Genomic DNA, 17,131 nt, shown 5'->3' with positions numbered 1-17,131 from the left:
ACCAGCTACACACACAGACCTGCAGAGACCAGTTAACCTGACAGTCGTGTGTTTGGACTGTGGGGGGAAGCTGGAGAACCCGGACAGAACCCACCATGTACAGGGAGAACATGCAGCTCTGTGCAGAAAGACCCGGGCCGGGAATCGAACCCAGAACTTTCTTGCTCTAAGGCAGCAGTGCTACCAAATGCGCAGCCTTCCACCAGGTTAGCTATGCTAAATTACGCTAACAAGCTAAACTTTAACTTGGTGAATAAAAATTCTGTTACTTTTGAATAAATGAGCCTATGGTCTAAAATTTGGTTTCAGAAATGTAAAGCTATGACTGTGGAATATTTATGGTGGATTTTATTTTGTATCTAAAGTTTTATTGGTGCATTAAGTGTTTATATTCCAGTGAGGAATTTAATCTGATGCATCTTTATTTATTACAGGAGGCCATTTTAGAGTTAATATTAGAAACATGATAAGATGAAGCTGAGATGAAGATCAGAGTAACGACCAGATGAATTAGTTTATTTAGGGGCGTCAAAACTTTTTATATCAAGACTCCAAAACTGTCAGATGAAAAGATCTCGAGCCTCAAAAATTATATAATAAAGTCACAGGAACTACTATTAATATTTTGTTCTCAATTGGAAAAACAAAACAGAAAAACAAGATTCTGTTCTCAGCAACAAGAGGATTTAGGTCACTGTTTCTTTAAGAACGTTAGCTTCATTTAGCCAAGTTTAATGAACTCATGTTCCAGTGGATGTGATTATGAAAATAAAGACAAAACTAAATTAAATACTTTATGTTGGACCTAACAATTTTTTTTGTTTTTGACAAAAGTATAAATAAAGTTTGCATCAACTAATTCAATTCAATTCAGTTTGAATTAATTGAAAAGTTTCATTAGTTATAAAGTTTCATTTCAGAACAAACTTTACAGTTTAATCACATTCATTTAAAACTAACAGTTTATTATTATTATTTAAACTAGTGTATAAAGTTTCTATCTGAGGAAACCCAATGCTTTGTGTCGTTCTTGAATTGTAGTTGACGGCCGCACAGACTAAGTCTATGGGCCATAAATAGCCCCCGCCCCACACTTTGGACACCTTAGAACTTCCTCTGCTGCTGAGAAAAACAGAAGAATCGTTTATTCTGAAAGCAGAAGTTGGTGTGAAACGAGGCTCAACGGTTCAGGCTGCAGAAAGAGCAAATTAAAGCGTTTTAAAACTCTGCAGTTCCTCATGAGGACCGACTGGCTTCCAGGCCTCACTTTAACACCGACAGCTTCCTGTCTGCAGAACCGGGCTGCCTGGTTCTGGATCAGAACCGGCCTCCTGCAACAACCAGAGGAAACTTCCTGTTAGCTCTGCTGCTAAAGCCAAAGATACAAAACAAGTTTCAGCTCCACTTCCGAGCCAAAGGCTGACGTGAACGAGTCCAGAACCGGAGAGGTTCTCCAGCACCGGAGAAGCTCTACAGAACCAGCGTGGTTCTGAACATGAGACAGAACCAAAACATTTATCTAAAGGTTTTAATCAGCTCCTCCAGAGCTGCTGCTCTCTGGGGACAAACTTTCACCTCCACTGGAGGGAAAATCCCACCGAGAGAAGGAAGAAGAAGAAGAAGCAGAAGAAGAAAAAGAAGAAGAAGAAAAGGAAGCAGAAGAAGAAGAAGCGTTTGAAGCTGAGTGACTGCAGGTTGTTGTTAGAGTCGTTCTGCAGCTGATTCAGCAGAGCAGGATGCCGACATGAAGAGACATGATGCTCCATCTGTCACTGTCAGCTTCTCCTCCCAGACACACACACACACACACACGCGCCCACACCCATACACACACACACACACACACACACACACCCATACACACACACACACACACACACACACACACACACACACACCCATACACACACACACACACACACACACACCCATCCACACACACACACACATCCACACACACACACATCCACACACACACACATCCACACACCCACACACACACACACACCCACACCCATCCACACACACACACACATCCACACACACACACACACACACACACACACACACACCCATCCACACACACACACACACACATCCACACACCCACACACACACACACACACGCCCTCTCTCAGCAGAGCCAGTAAGTCTGCCTCTCTAAAAATACGGGAGTTGCCCTCTGAGACCGGGAGGAAGCCGAGTCCCTCCCCGCTGGAGGATCAGGAGAAGTTCCCTCAGACCAAACATGGAGGAAGAGAAGAAGGACGAAGGGGAGGAGGAGGAGAGAGGGGAGGAAGAAGAGGAGGAGAATAAACAGCAATAATAATGAGAGCCGTTGCAGCAACATGGCGTCTGATCTCTGGGAGATTTTATTGATATGTGGAGATTTTTAATGAGTTTGTTTTTCATGTTTTCTCCTGCCTCATTTCCTCTGAACTCCCTGCAGACGCCGTCCATCCGTCCGTCTATCTGTCTGTCTGTCCGTCGGCCATTAGCTCCGGTAGCAGGTCCCCCAGGGCCACAGGGAGGGGTGGGCCAGGGGGCCGGGGGCCCCGGGGGGCGTCGTCTCATTAGAGGAGCGAGTCCTTCACCAGTCACACAATAAACCAGCTATAACACAACACAGAATATTTATTTACATCTTAAATTATTACATATATGTTTAAATTAGTTATAAAAAAGTAAACTTTAAATATAAAATAATATGAAATAAATAAATGCAATGCATTAAATTGTGATGGAAAGTATATCTCATAAGAATATAAAAATATGAATAATATTTACAATTAAGAGTCAAATATTCATCAGTAATTCAAAAATTATTAATTAATTTAATTTTGCCATTTTAAATAACTATGACATTTATTTTTATATAAAACACTTTTAGAAAATTATTTCAGATTAATTATTTTTTATTTCCGTTTTCTGAATAATTTTAACAAGTTAAGGTCAAAGGTCACATTTATACAACGTCTGCAGAAAACCATAATTTATTGTGAAAATAATTCATGAAAACAATAACAAAACATTACAATTAAAAAATACATTTCAAAGAATTATGTTAAGAAATTTGTTGTTAAAATGAATTATAAATTTAGAATATTCATTAAATCAGTTCATTCTGCAGAATGTTTGGTTCTGGACAGAGACCCGGATTACTGGACCAGGAAGCAGCAGAACTTTCTGGTTCTGTTCAGTTTTATCAGTTTTTTATCACTTTCAGTTCTGGTTTTTATCAGAACTTTGTCAGATCAGAGCAGCTGCTGCAGCGCCACCTGCAGGGCAGAGCGGGTCTGACATTTACCTCTGGAAACACACACGCGACCGCGCACACACACACACACACGCACACCCCCGCACACACACACACACGCACACACACACACGCCCGCACACACACACACACACATTCCCCCCCACACACACACACACACCCCTGCAGGGACAGAAATAACTGGCTGTTCTGTGTTTTTCTCCATGTGAACTCGGGTTCCTGCAGCAGATCCAGTTCTGCTGGTTCTGGATGGAGAGCCGATGTGAGCCGGGCCTTTTTGGGTCGGGTCATGTCAGGTTCTGGGGGGGTGGGAATGAGGAAGTGTGTGTGAGCTGCAGGAGTCGGCCTGCAGGCCTGAAACTCATCGGATCACTTCCTGTTTTTGTCTGCAGCAGAAAACAGGAAGTGAGGAACGGCGGAGAGGGAACGGGTTCCCTCCAGGTTCTGGACGGTTCTGGACCCGGACCGGGTTTCTCAGTCAGCTGCAGCTCTTTGATCTGCTGACAGAAGGTCAGATCTAAAATAAGAGCAACCAGAACTGGAACGGTTTGGGTTCTGCAGACTGAGCGGGTCCAGAAACACTCCGGCTAGAAGCAGGAAGTGATCAGAGGTTTTCACTTCCTGGTTTCCTGTTTGTCTCGTTTCAGTTTCTGATCATTAAATCAAATTAATTATTGATAAAAACAACATTCAGTTTTTATTTTATTAGTATAAAACAATCCAAACCTTTGAACAGCTTCTTAAAGGTCAGGCCACAGCATTAACTTTGACTAGGCCAATCCAGAGTCCTCATGTTGTTCATCAGCCAATCAGAGGAAGAGCTGCTGGTGTGTTTTGGATCAGAACCCGGTTGAAGACACCATGCTGCCACCACCGTGCTCTACTGTGGGATCAGTCCGAATATTTTCCCAGAAGTCTTTGGGATCATCTGGATGTTCGGCCATTTTCCCCTCCAGTCTGATGGAGCGTGACCTCTGACCTCCAGTTTCAGATCAAACAGATTTTAAAGTCAGATAATAAATCTATTCAAACCGACCTGCTAAATATTCACACCCTGACCCACTAGTGTCACTGTGGATGACCTTTGACCTGCTTTGGTTGAAGGGTTTTGCTGCAACAATTTCCTGGTGAAGGTTTAGACTTTGACTAAGCCATTGTATGGCTTAGTCAATTCCTAATAATTTCCATGCTGGGATGAATAAAGTAATTCTATTCTATTCTATTCTATTCTATTTTGTCAGACCTTCAGAAGTGGAGCAGGCCCACAGCATCATGCTGCCACCACCATGTCTGACTGCAGCGGTGAGCTTCTGAAGCCTGGAGGATCACCAGGAGGTTCCTGGGTTCTTCTGGGTTCTTCTGGGTCAGCAGCGGTTCTGGTCTTAGACCTCGACATGGAGGCCATTTTTGTTTTGTTGAATCATGACCTCTGACCCCTGCAGAGGTTATTATAAAAGTCACATTTAAATCCATCGTCTGCAGCAGCGTTGGGCTCGGGTCTCTGAACTGGGCCACTGGGCCACCTGGTTCTGGTTCTGGTTGGTCCCAGGAGGTTCTGCAGCGTTAAGCAGGTTAATTATCTGGATCACAGGAAACTGAACAGAACCGTTCTCCCAGAGACAGACGGACGGACGGGTCGAACAGAACCAGAACCTTTAACCTCATTAGAAACCTGCTCTCTGGTTCTGATCCAGGATCAGCTAATTACAACACCATTTTCATTATTTGATGTTGTCAGAAAACCTTAATGTGAAAAACCTAAGAATAAAAGTTCTGCTCAGACCCGGTTAGCTTTGACTCTATGAGCCTTTTGGGTCGGGTCGCTAAGCACCTAAAGCTAATCATTTAAGGTACTGTGCCTTTAAGAAAGATTGGCTCACTCTGATTGGTCAGAAAAAGACTGGGGCCTTCAGATTTATTATAAAACGTTTTAATTGTTCTGATTGGTTAATATTAATAATATGACAAACTGGTTCTGTAAAAAACTGAAAAAGACATGAAGACAACGCTTCTTCTCTTCATCCCATCTTTGCTGAGAGTTTGGTTTAGATTTGGTGGCAGACTCCCCCTAGTGGCCTGGAGGATTCTGTTTCCAGGAGTTTAATACTTGCTCTTGTTATTTCTTGCAGCGTTTTTTGTTTGAGTTTTTTGGGGGGATTTTTTTTTGTAAGGTTTTGAAGTTTGTATCATTCGTATGTTTGAAGTGCAGTTTACACCTGCTGACCTCCGTAGTTCTATAAATTAACTTCAAATGAAACATTTAGGTAAATCAGTAAATAAAATGATGAACAACAGAATATATTTACAACTAAAAGAAAAATTATTTAAATAATACAAATGAATAAATAACATAATAGAAAATTTCTTTATAGACTTTAAAGAAGAAATGCAACAAATATATCAGATAAAAATATTAGCTGCCCAATAAAGTAATTAAGTGATGCATAAAATATTAAATAAAAATGAAATATTTCTTCATGTATGAACACGGTGTTTAAACATAGTGAAGGTGGTTCTGCTCCGGTAGAGCGCCCCCTGCAGGCCGCACACAAACAGCATCCTGCTCCGACCGCTGACGACACTGCAGAGCTGCCCTGGCAACCGAACAGCAGCCCGTCGCCCTGGCAACCAGCCCAGATTGAGAGTCACCACCGGAGTGAGGTCAGTGTTTCCATGGCGACGGAGCAGATGAGCGGTAATCCGTCCTTATTTGTGAACAGTGAAAACAGGATGGGAAGGGGGCGGGGCCAGTCTGGTCACGTGACCACGCCCCCCTTTGAGCAGCAGCTGCAGCAGCGCTGCAGATCCTACAGGAACAAGATGGAGGTCAGACCGCAGAACTGCAGCTCCTCTCTGACGTTCAGCAGCTCAGTCACCTTCATTCAGAGTTTATTAAAGAAACAAAAACATCAAAAGCGCTTTAATGAAACATTTCTCCACGGATTTAAATAAAAAAATAGGAATTAAAGGAGCTGCAGTTCCTCTAGTCGCCACCAGATGCTGCTAAAGAATCTGGATCTGTGATCAAAGCGGTAAATAAAGGTTAAAGCCAGAATAAGAGCAGCTGACCTCCCCTCCAGAACCAGCTGTGGTTCTGGTTCCGATCAGTAAGCTCTGCTGGTCATTTATCAGCAGGAACCAGAACCGGGTCGTGTTCTAACAGACTGCAGCTGCTGCTCATGACTCCAGCGGGACATTCATCATCTCTGACTCCGGGTTTTTTCCTCTCACCCCCCCAACAGTCTTTCTTACCCCTTCTTCCCCCTTTATTGCCCCCCCGCCTCTCTTTTCCTTCTAGCATCTTTCAAACCGCGTCCTGGCCTCTGATTGGTCAGGCCTGGTGTGAGGAGGCGTGAAGCCACAGCCAATCAGATGTCGCCTCCGTCTCCCCGCCCCCTCTTGCCTTTTTCCTAACCCCCCCCCCCCCCCCCCCCCAATGAATATTACCCCCCCTCCTCCTCTCCCCCTGAATAAAAAAATCCCCTCTGAGCTGTAAATCTGCCCCCCACACCTTCCTCCTCCTCCTCCTCCTCTTTCTCATGCAGAAGCGGAGCAGCTTCCCAACATGGCGGCTGCTTTGTGTCACTCACACAATGGAGCCCCCCCCCTCCAGCCCCCCACCAGCTGGGTGGAGGTTTCTGGTTGCAGCAGCAGCAGCTCGGCCTATAAATAACCCGGCAGCCATCTTGTGTTGTCTCTGCCCTGTAGAGGAAGGACATAGGAAGAAGAGGCACTCCAGGGACAAAGACAGTGACGTCACGGCCCTGTCAGCATCTAGAGGTTCTGACCCAGTCCCAGTCCAGTTAGTCTGGGGTCTCAGAGAACATTTGCATTCGTGTGTGTGTGTGCAGCAGATGCTCTTCAGCTGACATGTTTCAGGTTTTCTTGTTCTGTTCGAACCCAAACCTCACTAACCAGAAATGAGTTTTTATTTTTAGATATCTCTGAATAGTGTGGCATGCATTTGTTTTTTTCCTCTAGAGGCAGAACTCTGTAGAACTTCCTCTATTCAATACTTTGCTGTTAGCGAGTCTCACAATGTCATCATTTTAATAGTTAGCATTAGCTTTCACCAACGTTTTTAACATGCTTAGCGGTTTGGCATTAGCTTCTGCTGTGTGTTTAGCGGTTTACAATTAGCATCTACAATATTTTTTGTGCTAGTCAGTTTATGTGTTTAGTGGTTTAACTTCTAACTTGTTGTTTAGCAGTTCAGCGTTAGCTCCTGCAAATGTTTTCTATTCTGGTAAATTAGAAGCTGCTACAGCACCTAAGTTTTGGTTAGCTGTGCTCAGCTCAGTATGTATCATTTCTATGGCTTTTGCAGAAAGACTCAGACAAACTGAGCTGCTTGTCAGAGGCTGATGTCACTAGAAGCTTTTTTCTGATTCAAATTAATATTTTATTATAATTTTATGAGGTTTTTCTGGAATCGTCTTCATTCTGATAACTGAAAACTCATTTCATGGCCCTGATTCTCCGTCATACAATCAGAACGGATGATTGAAATAAACACTTTTTGAAAATATATTGTAATTTCCTTTTTAGAAAAGACAGAAAAATAAAAATCTGATCTGGTATAAAAAACTGGATTTTATTTTGAATCCAAACCAGGAAGAGAACTCTGGTTTCTACCAGCTCCAGTTGATCTTCATAGGAACCGTTCTCCTCCAGCCAGACGCCATGATCAATGACAGGACAGGAGCTGCTGCCCCACTGCATTCTGGGGTTTGTAGTTTGATCCTTCAGCCAGAACTACAAACCAGCCGGTGAATCAAAGTGATGTCAGCGGCTAAACGTGACACACGACCAAATATGGAAATCCTGTGTGAGGTCGGAAATATGAGACATTATATTTAGAACCAGTTAAATCAACAGAACCACCGTCCCGGTCCGATCCGTCTGGTACCGACCAGAACCCGGTCCAAACCTAACATGGAGGAACCTGGTTCTGATTTAACTGATGATTTCATTTCATTTCTATAATCTTGAGTTAAGGACAAATCTGGACCCGACCAGAACCAGAACCAAACTGACCTGGTCTGTAGAGCATTTATCAGTATTTGAGCGATTAGAACTGATCCAATTCCAGAACAACAGAACCGGGCCGAGCTTAATGTCAGAACCGGCCCAGAACCCGGCGCTGCTTTCAGGCTGGTTCTGTAGAACATCCGGGTCGGGTTCAGAACCTCTTCCATGGGTCAGAGTAAACCAGGCCTTCAGCTTCAGTGCAGCCCATCTGTACCGGGTTTGGACCCGGGTCCTGGCAGAACCGGCCTTAGGAGGACAGATCGTCAGTCCAGGTGGAGTCTGTCCTGCTGCTGGAACCGGATCAGAACCGGCCTCCTGATCCGGTCCGGTTCTGTGAAGAAGTCCGACTGACATCCCTCTGTCTCTGAAGGGAACTCGCATCATTCCGGGTCGGGTTTATCTGAGCGGAACCAGAATTCTGAGGCCCGGTTTGGGTTCTGATCGGGACGGCTGGACGGAGAGGGGGATGATGGGAAACGGGCGCCGAGGAAGAGGAAGATGATGAAGAGGAGACGTCTTACTTCGTGGACAGCGACAGCCTGAAACAGAGACAGGAGAAGAGGTTCTGGTTCTGACCCGGTGAGACGGGCCTGCTGCAGCGGACCGGACTCACCTGAAGCTGTCTCTGTCCTGCAGGTTGAGCACCAGGCTGTCTGCGTTCAGGTACACTCGGTTCTGGGACTGCGCCACCTGCAGGAATGACACAGATGGATCAGAACCAGAACCAGGTTCTGCAGAACCCTGCAGGTGTCGGGTCAGGAGAATGGTTCGTTTCTAATGAGAAAAGATCTGAATAGTGTGGCGTGTGCCTGTTCATCTGTCCTCAGCCTCCTTTACAACCCGGTTCTCTTCAGGTTCTGGTTCTGGTCTGAGGTTCTGTACAGAATCACCAGCGTCACCATGGAGACCAGAAACCCAGCAGAGGAGGTCCTGGTTCTGGAGGAGCAGCAGAGATCACAATCTGCTGAAACTTTTATTGTGCGGTTTGAAAACCTTGCGGTGGCAGCATCATGCTGTGGGAGCCTGAACATCCAGCCAGAGACATTATGGGATGGCCTAGTCAAAGTAAGGGACCCACTCCAGCTGACAATCATCAGTGGTAAAACTTTAAGAAGAATGTTCTCCAGTCAATATAAATGCAAGCCACACTTTTCAGATTTTTACCCATAATAAAATTTAAAAGCCGTTTGGTTTTTCTTCTTCTCTGGTTTGAGTCGACCTGCTGCTTCCTGTTTCTCATCCTCCATCTTTAAAAACTCCAGCTGTTGCCGGGCAGATTAACTCTCTGCTGCAGGTTCTAACCTGCTCTGATGGTGACAACCAGAGGTCAAAGGTCAGAGCACAGCAACAGAAGCTGAAACGAGGCTGATTGCTGGACGTCTGTTGCCCCCTGGTGGCCGTCTGTCAGCAGCTGCTGGAGGGAGCAGAACGGACCTCCAGAACCTCCAGAACCTCCAGAACCTCCATTTTGTTTCATTGGGATTAATCAGAAACTTTCATGTTTTTATTGGGATTCAAAGCGAGTCCAGATCAGAGGAAACTCTGCAGGAACCAGAACCGGTTCTTATAAAACCCTGGAGGTGATGCTGCTTAGTTTACCAAGCTGGTTGCCATGGTTACCTGCAGCTCCGCCCCTTGCCCCACCAAGCGTGTGTGTGGAGCCTGCAGCTGGTCTGGACCAACAGGAAGTTCTGCTGGGTTCTTACCGTCTTGGCGATGTTCTGGGCTGCCCGGATCTTCCGGAGCTTCAGGTAGCCGGGGTTCTTCGTCACGGCCAGGCCCAGCTGACACACACACACACACACACCCCCACACACACACACACACACACACACACACACACACACACAGTCAAGTGGGTCGGACAGTAACGGTTTCTGCACGCGCTCAGATGGAGACAGGAAGTGTAAACAGTAAATCTGATCATAAAGTCACTTTAACTCTTCAATAACAGATCAGCTCCTCTTCTTCTTCTGTGGTTGATGTGGAAACTGTTTAATAAACATCCAGGAATCAAATCACAGATGTACTGAATTATCAGGCCGAGGTCAGCAGAAAGGTGAGGTTACCATGGTAACACAGATCGCAGCACACGACGCATTTATGGCTCTTTTTGCACATTTTGAAGCATCGTATCATAAACAGTGGATGGAAACTAAAAAGTTCCAGAATAACTTCCTCAATTTGGTCTTTGGATTTTCTTAAAGAGAGTTCAGAACCGGTCCAGAACCAGCTCTGACCCGAGCCGGTCGTCCAGCTCACCATCTTGGCGGCCTGCGCCTCGCCCTCAGCCTGGATGATCTTCTGCTTCTGCTCCTGCTTGGCCTTCTCCACGTAGAACTGGGCCCGCTGCGCCTCCTGCTGGGCTGGAGGAGAACAACCAGAACCTCAGATCCAACCGGGCCTGCTGAGCCTGCGGAAGCGGCCCGGTTCCGGTCCACTCACCGACTTGCTTGGCCTCCACGGCGGCCGTGTACTCGCGGCTGAAGCTCAGCTCGGTGATGGCCACGTCGTCCAGGATGATGCTGAAGTCTTTGGCTCGCTCAAACAGCTCCCTGCGGATCAGCAGCGACACCTGCAGGAGGGGACGGGCCGGACGGAACCGGGCCGGATCAACATGACTGACTTCCTGCTGCACCAGAACCAGCAGTCAGGTCGGCTGCACCTACCTGGGCCCTCTGGGTGATGAGCTGCGAGGCGTTGAACTTGGCCACCACGCTCTTCAGAACCTCGTTAACGATGGAGGGCAGAACCCGCTCATCGTAGTCCTGACCCAAATGCTGGTACAGAACCGGCAGGTTGGAGGCCAGCGGCCGAGACAGAACCCGCAGCGTCACGCTCACCATCTGCAGGTCTGACAGAACCAGAACCAGTACCAGAACTGTTAACCAATCAGAACCAGAACCATTAACCAATCAGAACTGTTAACCAATCAGAACCAGAACCGTTAACCAATCAGAACCGTTAACCAATCAGAACCAGAACCGTTAACCAATCAGAACCGTTAACCAATCAGAACCAGAACCGTTAACCAATCAGAACCTATGCTTTTTTCACACTCAGGTCTGACAGGACAGCTGATTGGTTAACCTGGTCAGTTTTGGTTCTGGATGGTTAACGGGTCGGTTCTGGTACCAGACAGAACCCGACCGTCCAGATGAAGCAGGGAGATTAATTACTGATTTATTCATCATAATAAATAAAAACTGTACCAGGATATCATTTTAGCTCAGAGGGAAAAACATCTTTAAACTTTACAAACATTAAAAAATGTTTTTGTTCGTTTTTACTTTATGTTGACAAATAAATAAACTATAAAAACAAAATGGAGGCTGAGCTGTCTAGTTAAAGGGAAATGTGCTCATAGATAGTGGTTGCCATGACGATCAAACCCTCAGATGAAGCTTCCAGTTAATGGATGTGCTGCCCTCTAGCGGGCAGACAGCAAACTGCAGCCACTTCCCTTTAATCCAGAGTTTCTCAAACCTTTTCAGGTTGAAAATCACTTAACCTGAAATAACACATCTGAATTTAAAAGAAAATATCAGTCTGTTTACTCACATATTGTTGTTTTCTTAGTTCTTCCAAAGAGAAGAAAGAGTGGTGCCATGAAAACGTCTATTTGGGCAATTTGAGTTATTTACAGATTCTGAAAGTGTCTAAGCTTTCAAATGATGTCAAACACATGAAAATATAAAAGTTGTTCTTTACTACCAAGTGTTGTGTACAATAACAACATTTAGGGATATTTGTGATTTTGAAGCACAATTAAAGAAAAATAGATTTGAGTTGTTTTAACAGAAACAAAAAATCATTTTCTGCACCAAATATAAAAATGATTAACCCATTTCTATCAATAGTATTTAATGTCATTTCATAATTTTTAATTAAATTAAAAAATAACAAGAGGATGACACCTAATCTGCTGCATCTTTAAGGAAATGATCCAGTTGTGAACTGAAGAAGAACAGTTCTCAGTAAGTGAGTCGAGTCCTACAGTTCACCGCACCGAGCCGTTCAAAGGAATCCAGTCGCTAGTGAACCAAACATCAACACTCAGCAGCTTCAGCTTCTCTGATCATATAATATTCCTGGCCTTGTTTTCTTTCCACCAGTATCTTTTTTTGAGTGATCTGGTTTTAAACCAGTTTTCTATCATTATTTTTAACACCATCCTTTGCTAAGCTAGCTGTAGCGTCGCACTTGGTATGGAAACAGTTGTTCACATGCAGGACCTCGCGGACCATAGTTTGAGAAAGACTGGTTTAAACCAATGAACTGTTCTGGTCCAGAACCAGAACAGAAAGTCAAACATGGGCCTGATTTAAAACGACCTCTGACCTTTGCTTCCTGTGAGGGAGGAGATCTTCCTGGGCCGGGCTCTGATGTCATAGATGATGGGGTACTGGAACCAAGGGATCCTGCAGACGACAGCTGAGTCAGAACCAGAGGAAAGTAATCTGATTACAGCAGGAAAACCTTCATCCTCACACAGAGGATGACGAGTCCCTAAATGTCCTCATAACTCAGATCAGCCAAGTTCCTTCAAAGAGCCGTTATGGCTGGTGATGCTGGAAGGAGCTCCAGTAGCAGAACGTCTCACAGTGACTCTGAAGAGGCCTCTGACTGAAGACTGTATGACAGTCTCATGCCAACAGTTCAGTATCCAGGCTGGATGGCTCCATCAGCTGTTAGCAGCTCTGCTAATCCACCTCCTTTGCTTTTGCTGCTCTTTAAATCTGTCTGGTTGTTTGGTTTGAAATCCAGGCTGAGAGACGCTGGAGTCTGGGATAAGATCCATCAGTCATGTTCCACTGAATGACAAAATAAATGTAAAACTCTGGCTGGATCCTGTTTTAGTTTTGAAGTTCGTCCATTTTGTTTGCCAAAGATCTTCTATTGTTCACCATGATGGATGGAGGAGACGCTCTGCACTTCCTCCTCCTCCTCTCAGCTCCATGAAGCTTTTCAACTCCTCTGGGATTCAGGGTCAAAGTTCAGGTATTATTTGAGCCTCTGAGATGCTAATCAGATGTGAACACTATCATAGCAGCTGTTAAAATGCAGCTAATACAGCTGCTAGCTAAGCTAACGTACCTTAAGTGGAGACCTTCAGCCAGCACTGTGTTCATCTCCATCCCACCGATCCTGTTGAAGATGATGGCTCGATGTCCTCCTTCCACTGAACACAGAGAGAGAGACAGAGGACAGTCAGAAGGTTCTGGTCCTGGTCAGGGTCCGAACCGTTACCTGCAGGATGCTAGCGGTTCTGATCCGCAGCATGATGCTGCTGATTCCTGTCTGAGTTTCAGTCTGGTTCTGCCACAGCGTTAGCTTTCTATTGGACATTAACTGGCAGCTTCCTGCTGGAGCCACATTAAATAACACAGAGAAGAGTTTATAACAGGATGTAAAAACGTGGCCTGGGGGCCATTTACAGAACCAAACAAGGAGAAGCAGCTTTCAGCATCTATGCACCACAAATTTGGAACAAACTTCCAGAAAACTGTAAAACAGCTGAAACACTGACTTCTTTTAAATCTCAACTAAAAACCCACCTGGTTAGGATTGTATTTGAAATGTAATCAATTACAAATTTATTGATGGAACTTGACTTAATGCTTTGTTTTGATTATTGATTCTATGTTGCTTTGTGATTCTGTGTTTGTAATGATGTAAAGCACTTTGAAATGTCTTGCTGCTGAAATGTGCTATACAAATAAAATTTGATTTGATTGATTGATTGATTGATTGATTACAGCCCGCTGGATGGCTTTGTTTGGCCCCTCAGTCCACAACTTAAAAAAGGAGTAAATTCATAATTAATTCAAGAATTTTTACAGAAAAATAAAATGCTCACATTTATTTATTTAGGATAATTATCTTTAAACTTCACTAAAACCAACCAGCACTGTCTGTCCTTAAGTAAAAAAATAATTCATGAGGATAATAAACTCAAAAAAATATTTGGAAAATATTTATCTGTCACGTTAAACAGCAACTCTGCAAGATCCTGTTTCCCAGATTTCTTTTCTACAAAACTCAGACTCTTTTGCTTTAATAAATTATTGTCTATTTAGTATAATATAAGAGATCTTTTCAGTTTTAACTAAAAAAAATGTGGCTTTCTCGCAACTTTACAGTTTTGGCCCTAATGGCTGAAAGTTTGGACACCCCTGAGCTAATTATTGAGCCGGGTTATCAGTGGGATCCCAGAGGATCCCGAGGTTTTCCAGGTACAAATCAGACTGGATGGGATTATAAGGAGTCTGACTTGGATTGGGATCAACTGGATTTAAATCAAAATTTAGACCAGCTGAGAAGGTGTTTGGGGTCAAAGGTCAGGGCTACCTGTGTATGTAGCTTCCTTTACGCCGTAAGCCAGAGCTCCAGCTCCGATCAGGAGCTTCAGTCCGGTTCCTGCTCCCCGGGGTCCAGAGGACATCCTGCCAGCGATCTGCCGCAGCTGCTGCAGAAAACCCTGACAAACACAGCAGATCACGTCTGATTAGATCAACAGAACCTGCAGATACAGAGCATCAGGCTCAACTAACCTGACCTCCATACCAGGCCTTAAAGCTTGGATCCCTGTTCTAATAGAGCTCATGTAAATATCCGGTTGTTCTGTAAACAGCGATAATCGGCGGATTTTAGAACAATTAGACCAGATTAAACCTCACTCCAACACCTGCTTTATGAGCCGAATTAAAGTTGAGTTTCTGGAGACTTTAGTAAAGTTTTAATAGAGTCAGAATACCAGCTGGAAATTAAAGAAAATCCTAAAGTTACCTTATTTTAGAGCTTTTCGCAACGTAAATTTGACTCCTGAGCGGAACTCTGAAGCTTTCTTGACATAAACCCCGCCTGATTCTCTAAATCAAGTCTGAGTCACTAATGTTGAACAGATTTATTAGAACAGCCATTAAAACAAAGCAGAATCAGACATTTATATTATTACTAATCACATTTAAATCCTCCTAAATCAGCTCTACCTGTCATCTAACGTCAGCTGGACTCAAGCGCTGAATTTTAAAATGGCACGAGCCGGGGAGCAAAGCGCGGGAAACCACGGAGCTGTTCTACCGAACTGGACCCGGAAAGAAGAAAAAGGTTCCGTAAAAATCATAGATATTAACGGAAAAAGCCCACTTACACCTGGCTCCTTGTTCGCCATGCTGTCCTGTTAGAAAACCGAATGGGAAGAGACAACAAGGTCACGGGTGATGACGTATTTCCGTGTCCGTCGAGGATCATGGGAAATGTAGGCTTCGTGACTGTCTCATCGTTTTTCAGTCATTTTTAATGATTCAGATGATTATTTATTTGATCAAATAATTTAAAAACAAGAAAGATGACCTCCGTTTCCATATGTTTGATTTTCATGATTTTCTCTATTTGTCTGTTGCTGTTTTCTAAGTATAAATAAAACATCTTGTGCATTTTTCTTAAATTACTATGTTGAGTGGCATATTTATATTGATATGAGATATTATTTTTCAATACCTGTACAGTATTTGTCCTATGCTGTAAATTTGTCCGTACTGTTCACTCTCTATTCCATTCTATTCTATTTGAATATTTATTCGTTAGTATTTATTTATATGGGCTTTCAAAAATATTTATTGATATTTTTCTCTCAAGCTGTCAGTCTTTCTTGAAATCATTTAAAGTTGATCTTTACTTCCTTTAATCCGGCATGAAGACACAATGTGCTGTGAGGAAATGTGAACAAAATGATCAAATTTGATCAACCATCAATTTGTAATGGAAGCATCCTTTATTGTCCTTTACTTGCTCCTGTGCAGCAGGGGGCAGCAGAGCTCTGGAGCTCCCGACTGATGAAATATTTCAGTTACTTTATGTTTTGAATCAAGTCTGAGTCACTGATGTTCACAGAGAAAAAGTCTCCACTGATTTTATTCTTTTGGCTGAATGATAATTAATTAAAAACTAATTATATGGTTACAAAATAAAGGTTGAATTTGATCAAAGTTGATTAAGATTAATGCAGATTGTTGAGGACAAATATGATGACAAACAATAAAAATTGTTGCAGATTTCTGTTAAAATGAGATCTAGATCTTAATGGGGTTTTAATTGGTTGAAAAAAGGAAATAAAAAAATATTAATTATTAAAAAGCGACCCCATATTGACACCAAGAGGACACAAGACCAGTTTTTATTAAGTCTGTCAACATCCATCCATCCATCCATCCATCCATCCATCCATCCATTTTCTTCCACTCTTGCCCCATTGGGGTCAGGAGGTGCTGGTCCCTCTCCAGCTGTCAGCGGGTGAGAGGCGGGGTCACCTGGACAGGTCGCCAGTCCACCGCAGAGGTTGGAAATTTAAAATAAGTAAATAAATAAATAAATAAAAGGTTGTCTACATTTAAATAATAAATAAATAAAACATAAGGATGATGTTTCGGCGTGGTCAGTGACCCCTCACACCCCCACCATGGACTGTTCTCCCTGCTGCCCTCTGGAAAGAGGTTCTGCAGCATCCGGTGCAGGTCCACCAGGTTCTGAAACAGCTTTTTCCCACTTGCCATCAGACTGCTGAACTCTTAACTGGACTGCACTTAAAATCTGGTCTCCACTTTATACCTTGCACATGTACAGAGCTAAATAACTTATATTTTACTGTCATTCCTGCACTTTATATTCTATATTTATATTTATATTCATATTTTATACTGTATTTTATTTTATTCTGGAGTAACCTCACAACATTGTCCTGAGCCGTATGCAACAAAATTTCGTTCTGTATTCACCCTGTGCATGCAAAATGATAATAAAGTCAGTCTAAGTCGAAGTCAT

General features: G+C 43.7%; 1 protein-coding gene across 2 annotated transcripts; it reads right to left on the bottom strand.

Moving 5' to 3' along the window:
• Window positions 1-7,850: 7,850 nt before the first annotated feature.
• LOC114146329 (prohibitin-2-like) lies at window positions 7,851-15,572 on the bottom strand. Of its 2 annotated transcripts, XM_028020297.1 has the most exons (10): window positions 15,462-15,572; window positions 14,660-14,789; window positions 13,406-13,490; window positions 12,650-12,729; window positions 10,978-11,162; window positions 10,754-10,883; window positions 10,571-10,674; window positions 10,015-10,092; window positions 8,922-8,998; window positions 7,851-8,847 (listed from the first exon to the last, which is right to left on the bottom strand). In XM_028020297.1, exons 1-10 carry the CDS (start codon window positions 15,480-15,482, stop codon window positions 8,826-8,828), a joined length of 912 nt encoding a protein of 303 aa, XP_027876098.1. In that variant the 5' UTR covers window positions 15,483-15,572; the 3' UTR covers window positions 7,851-8,825. The 2 variants fall into 2 exon arrangements, with proteins under 2 accessions (XP_027876098.1, XP_027876099.1); XM_028020298.1 differs by lacking the exon at window positions 10,015-10,092.
• Window positions 15,573-17,131: the final 1,559 nt, after the last annotated feature.

The sequence above is a fragment of the Xiphophorus couchianus genome, chromosome 6, assembly GCF_001444195.1.
Source record: "Xiphophorus couchianus chromosome 6, X_couchianus-1.0, whole genome shotgun sequence".
NCBI classification, from domain to species: domain Eukaryota; kingdom Metazoa; phylum Chordata; class Actinopteri; order Cyprinodontiformes; family Poeciliidae; genus Xiphophorus; species Xiphophorus couchianus.
This window is presented reverse-complemented; position numbering and strand designations above follow the sequence as displayed.

What these genes read in the sequence shown, in the direction of transcription:
- LOC114146329 (XM_028020297.1), bottom strand. Translation starts at nt 15,482, where the DNA reads ATGGCGAACAAGGAGCCAGGT. An exon ending in AAAGGAAGCTACATACACAG is followed by an intron (nt 13,491 to 14,659) that starts GTAGCCCTGACC and finishes CTCTGTGTTCAG; the next exon opens with TGGAAGGAGGACATCGAGCC. An exon ending in GCTGAAGGTCTCCACTTAAG is followed by an intron (nt 12,730 to 13,405) that starts GTACGTTAGCTT and finishes TGTCGTCTGCAG; the next exon opens with GATCCCTTGGTTCCAGTACC.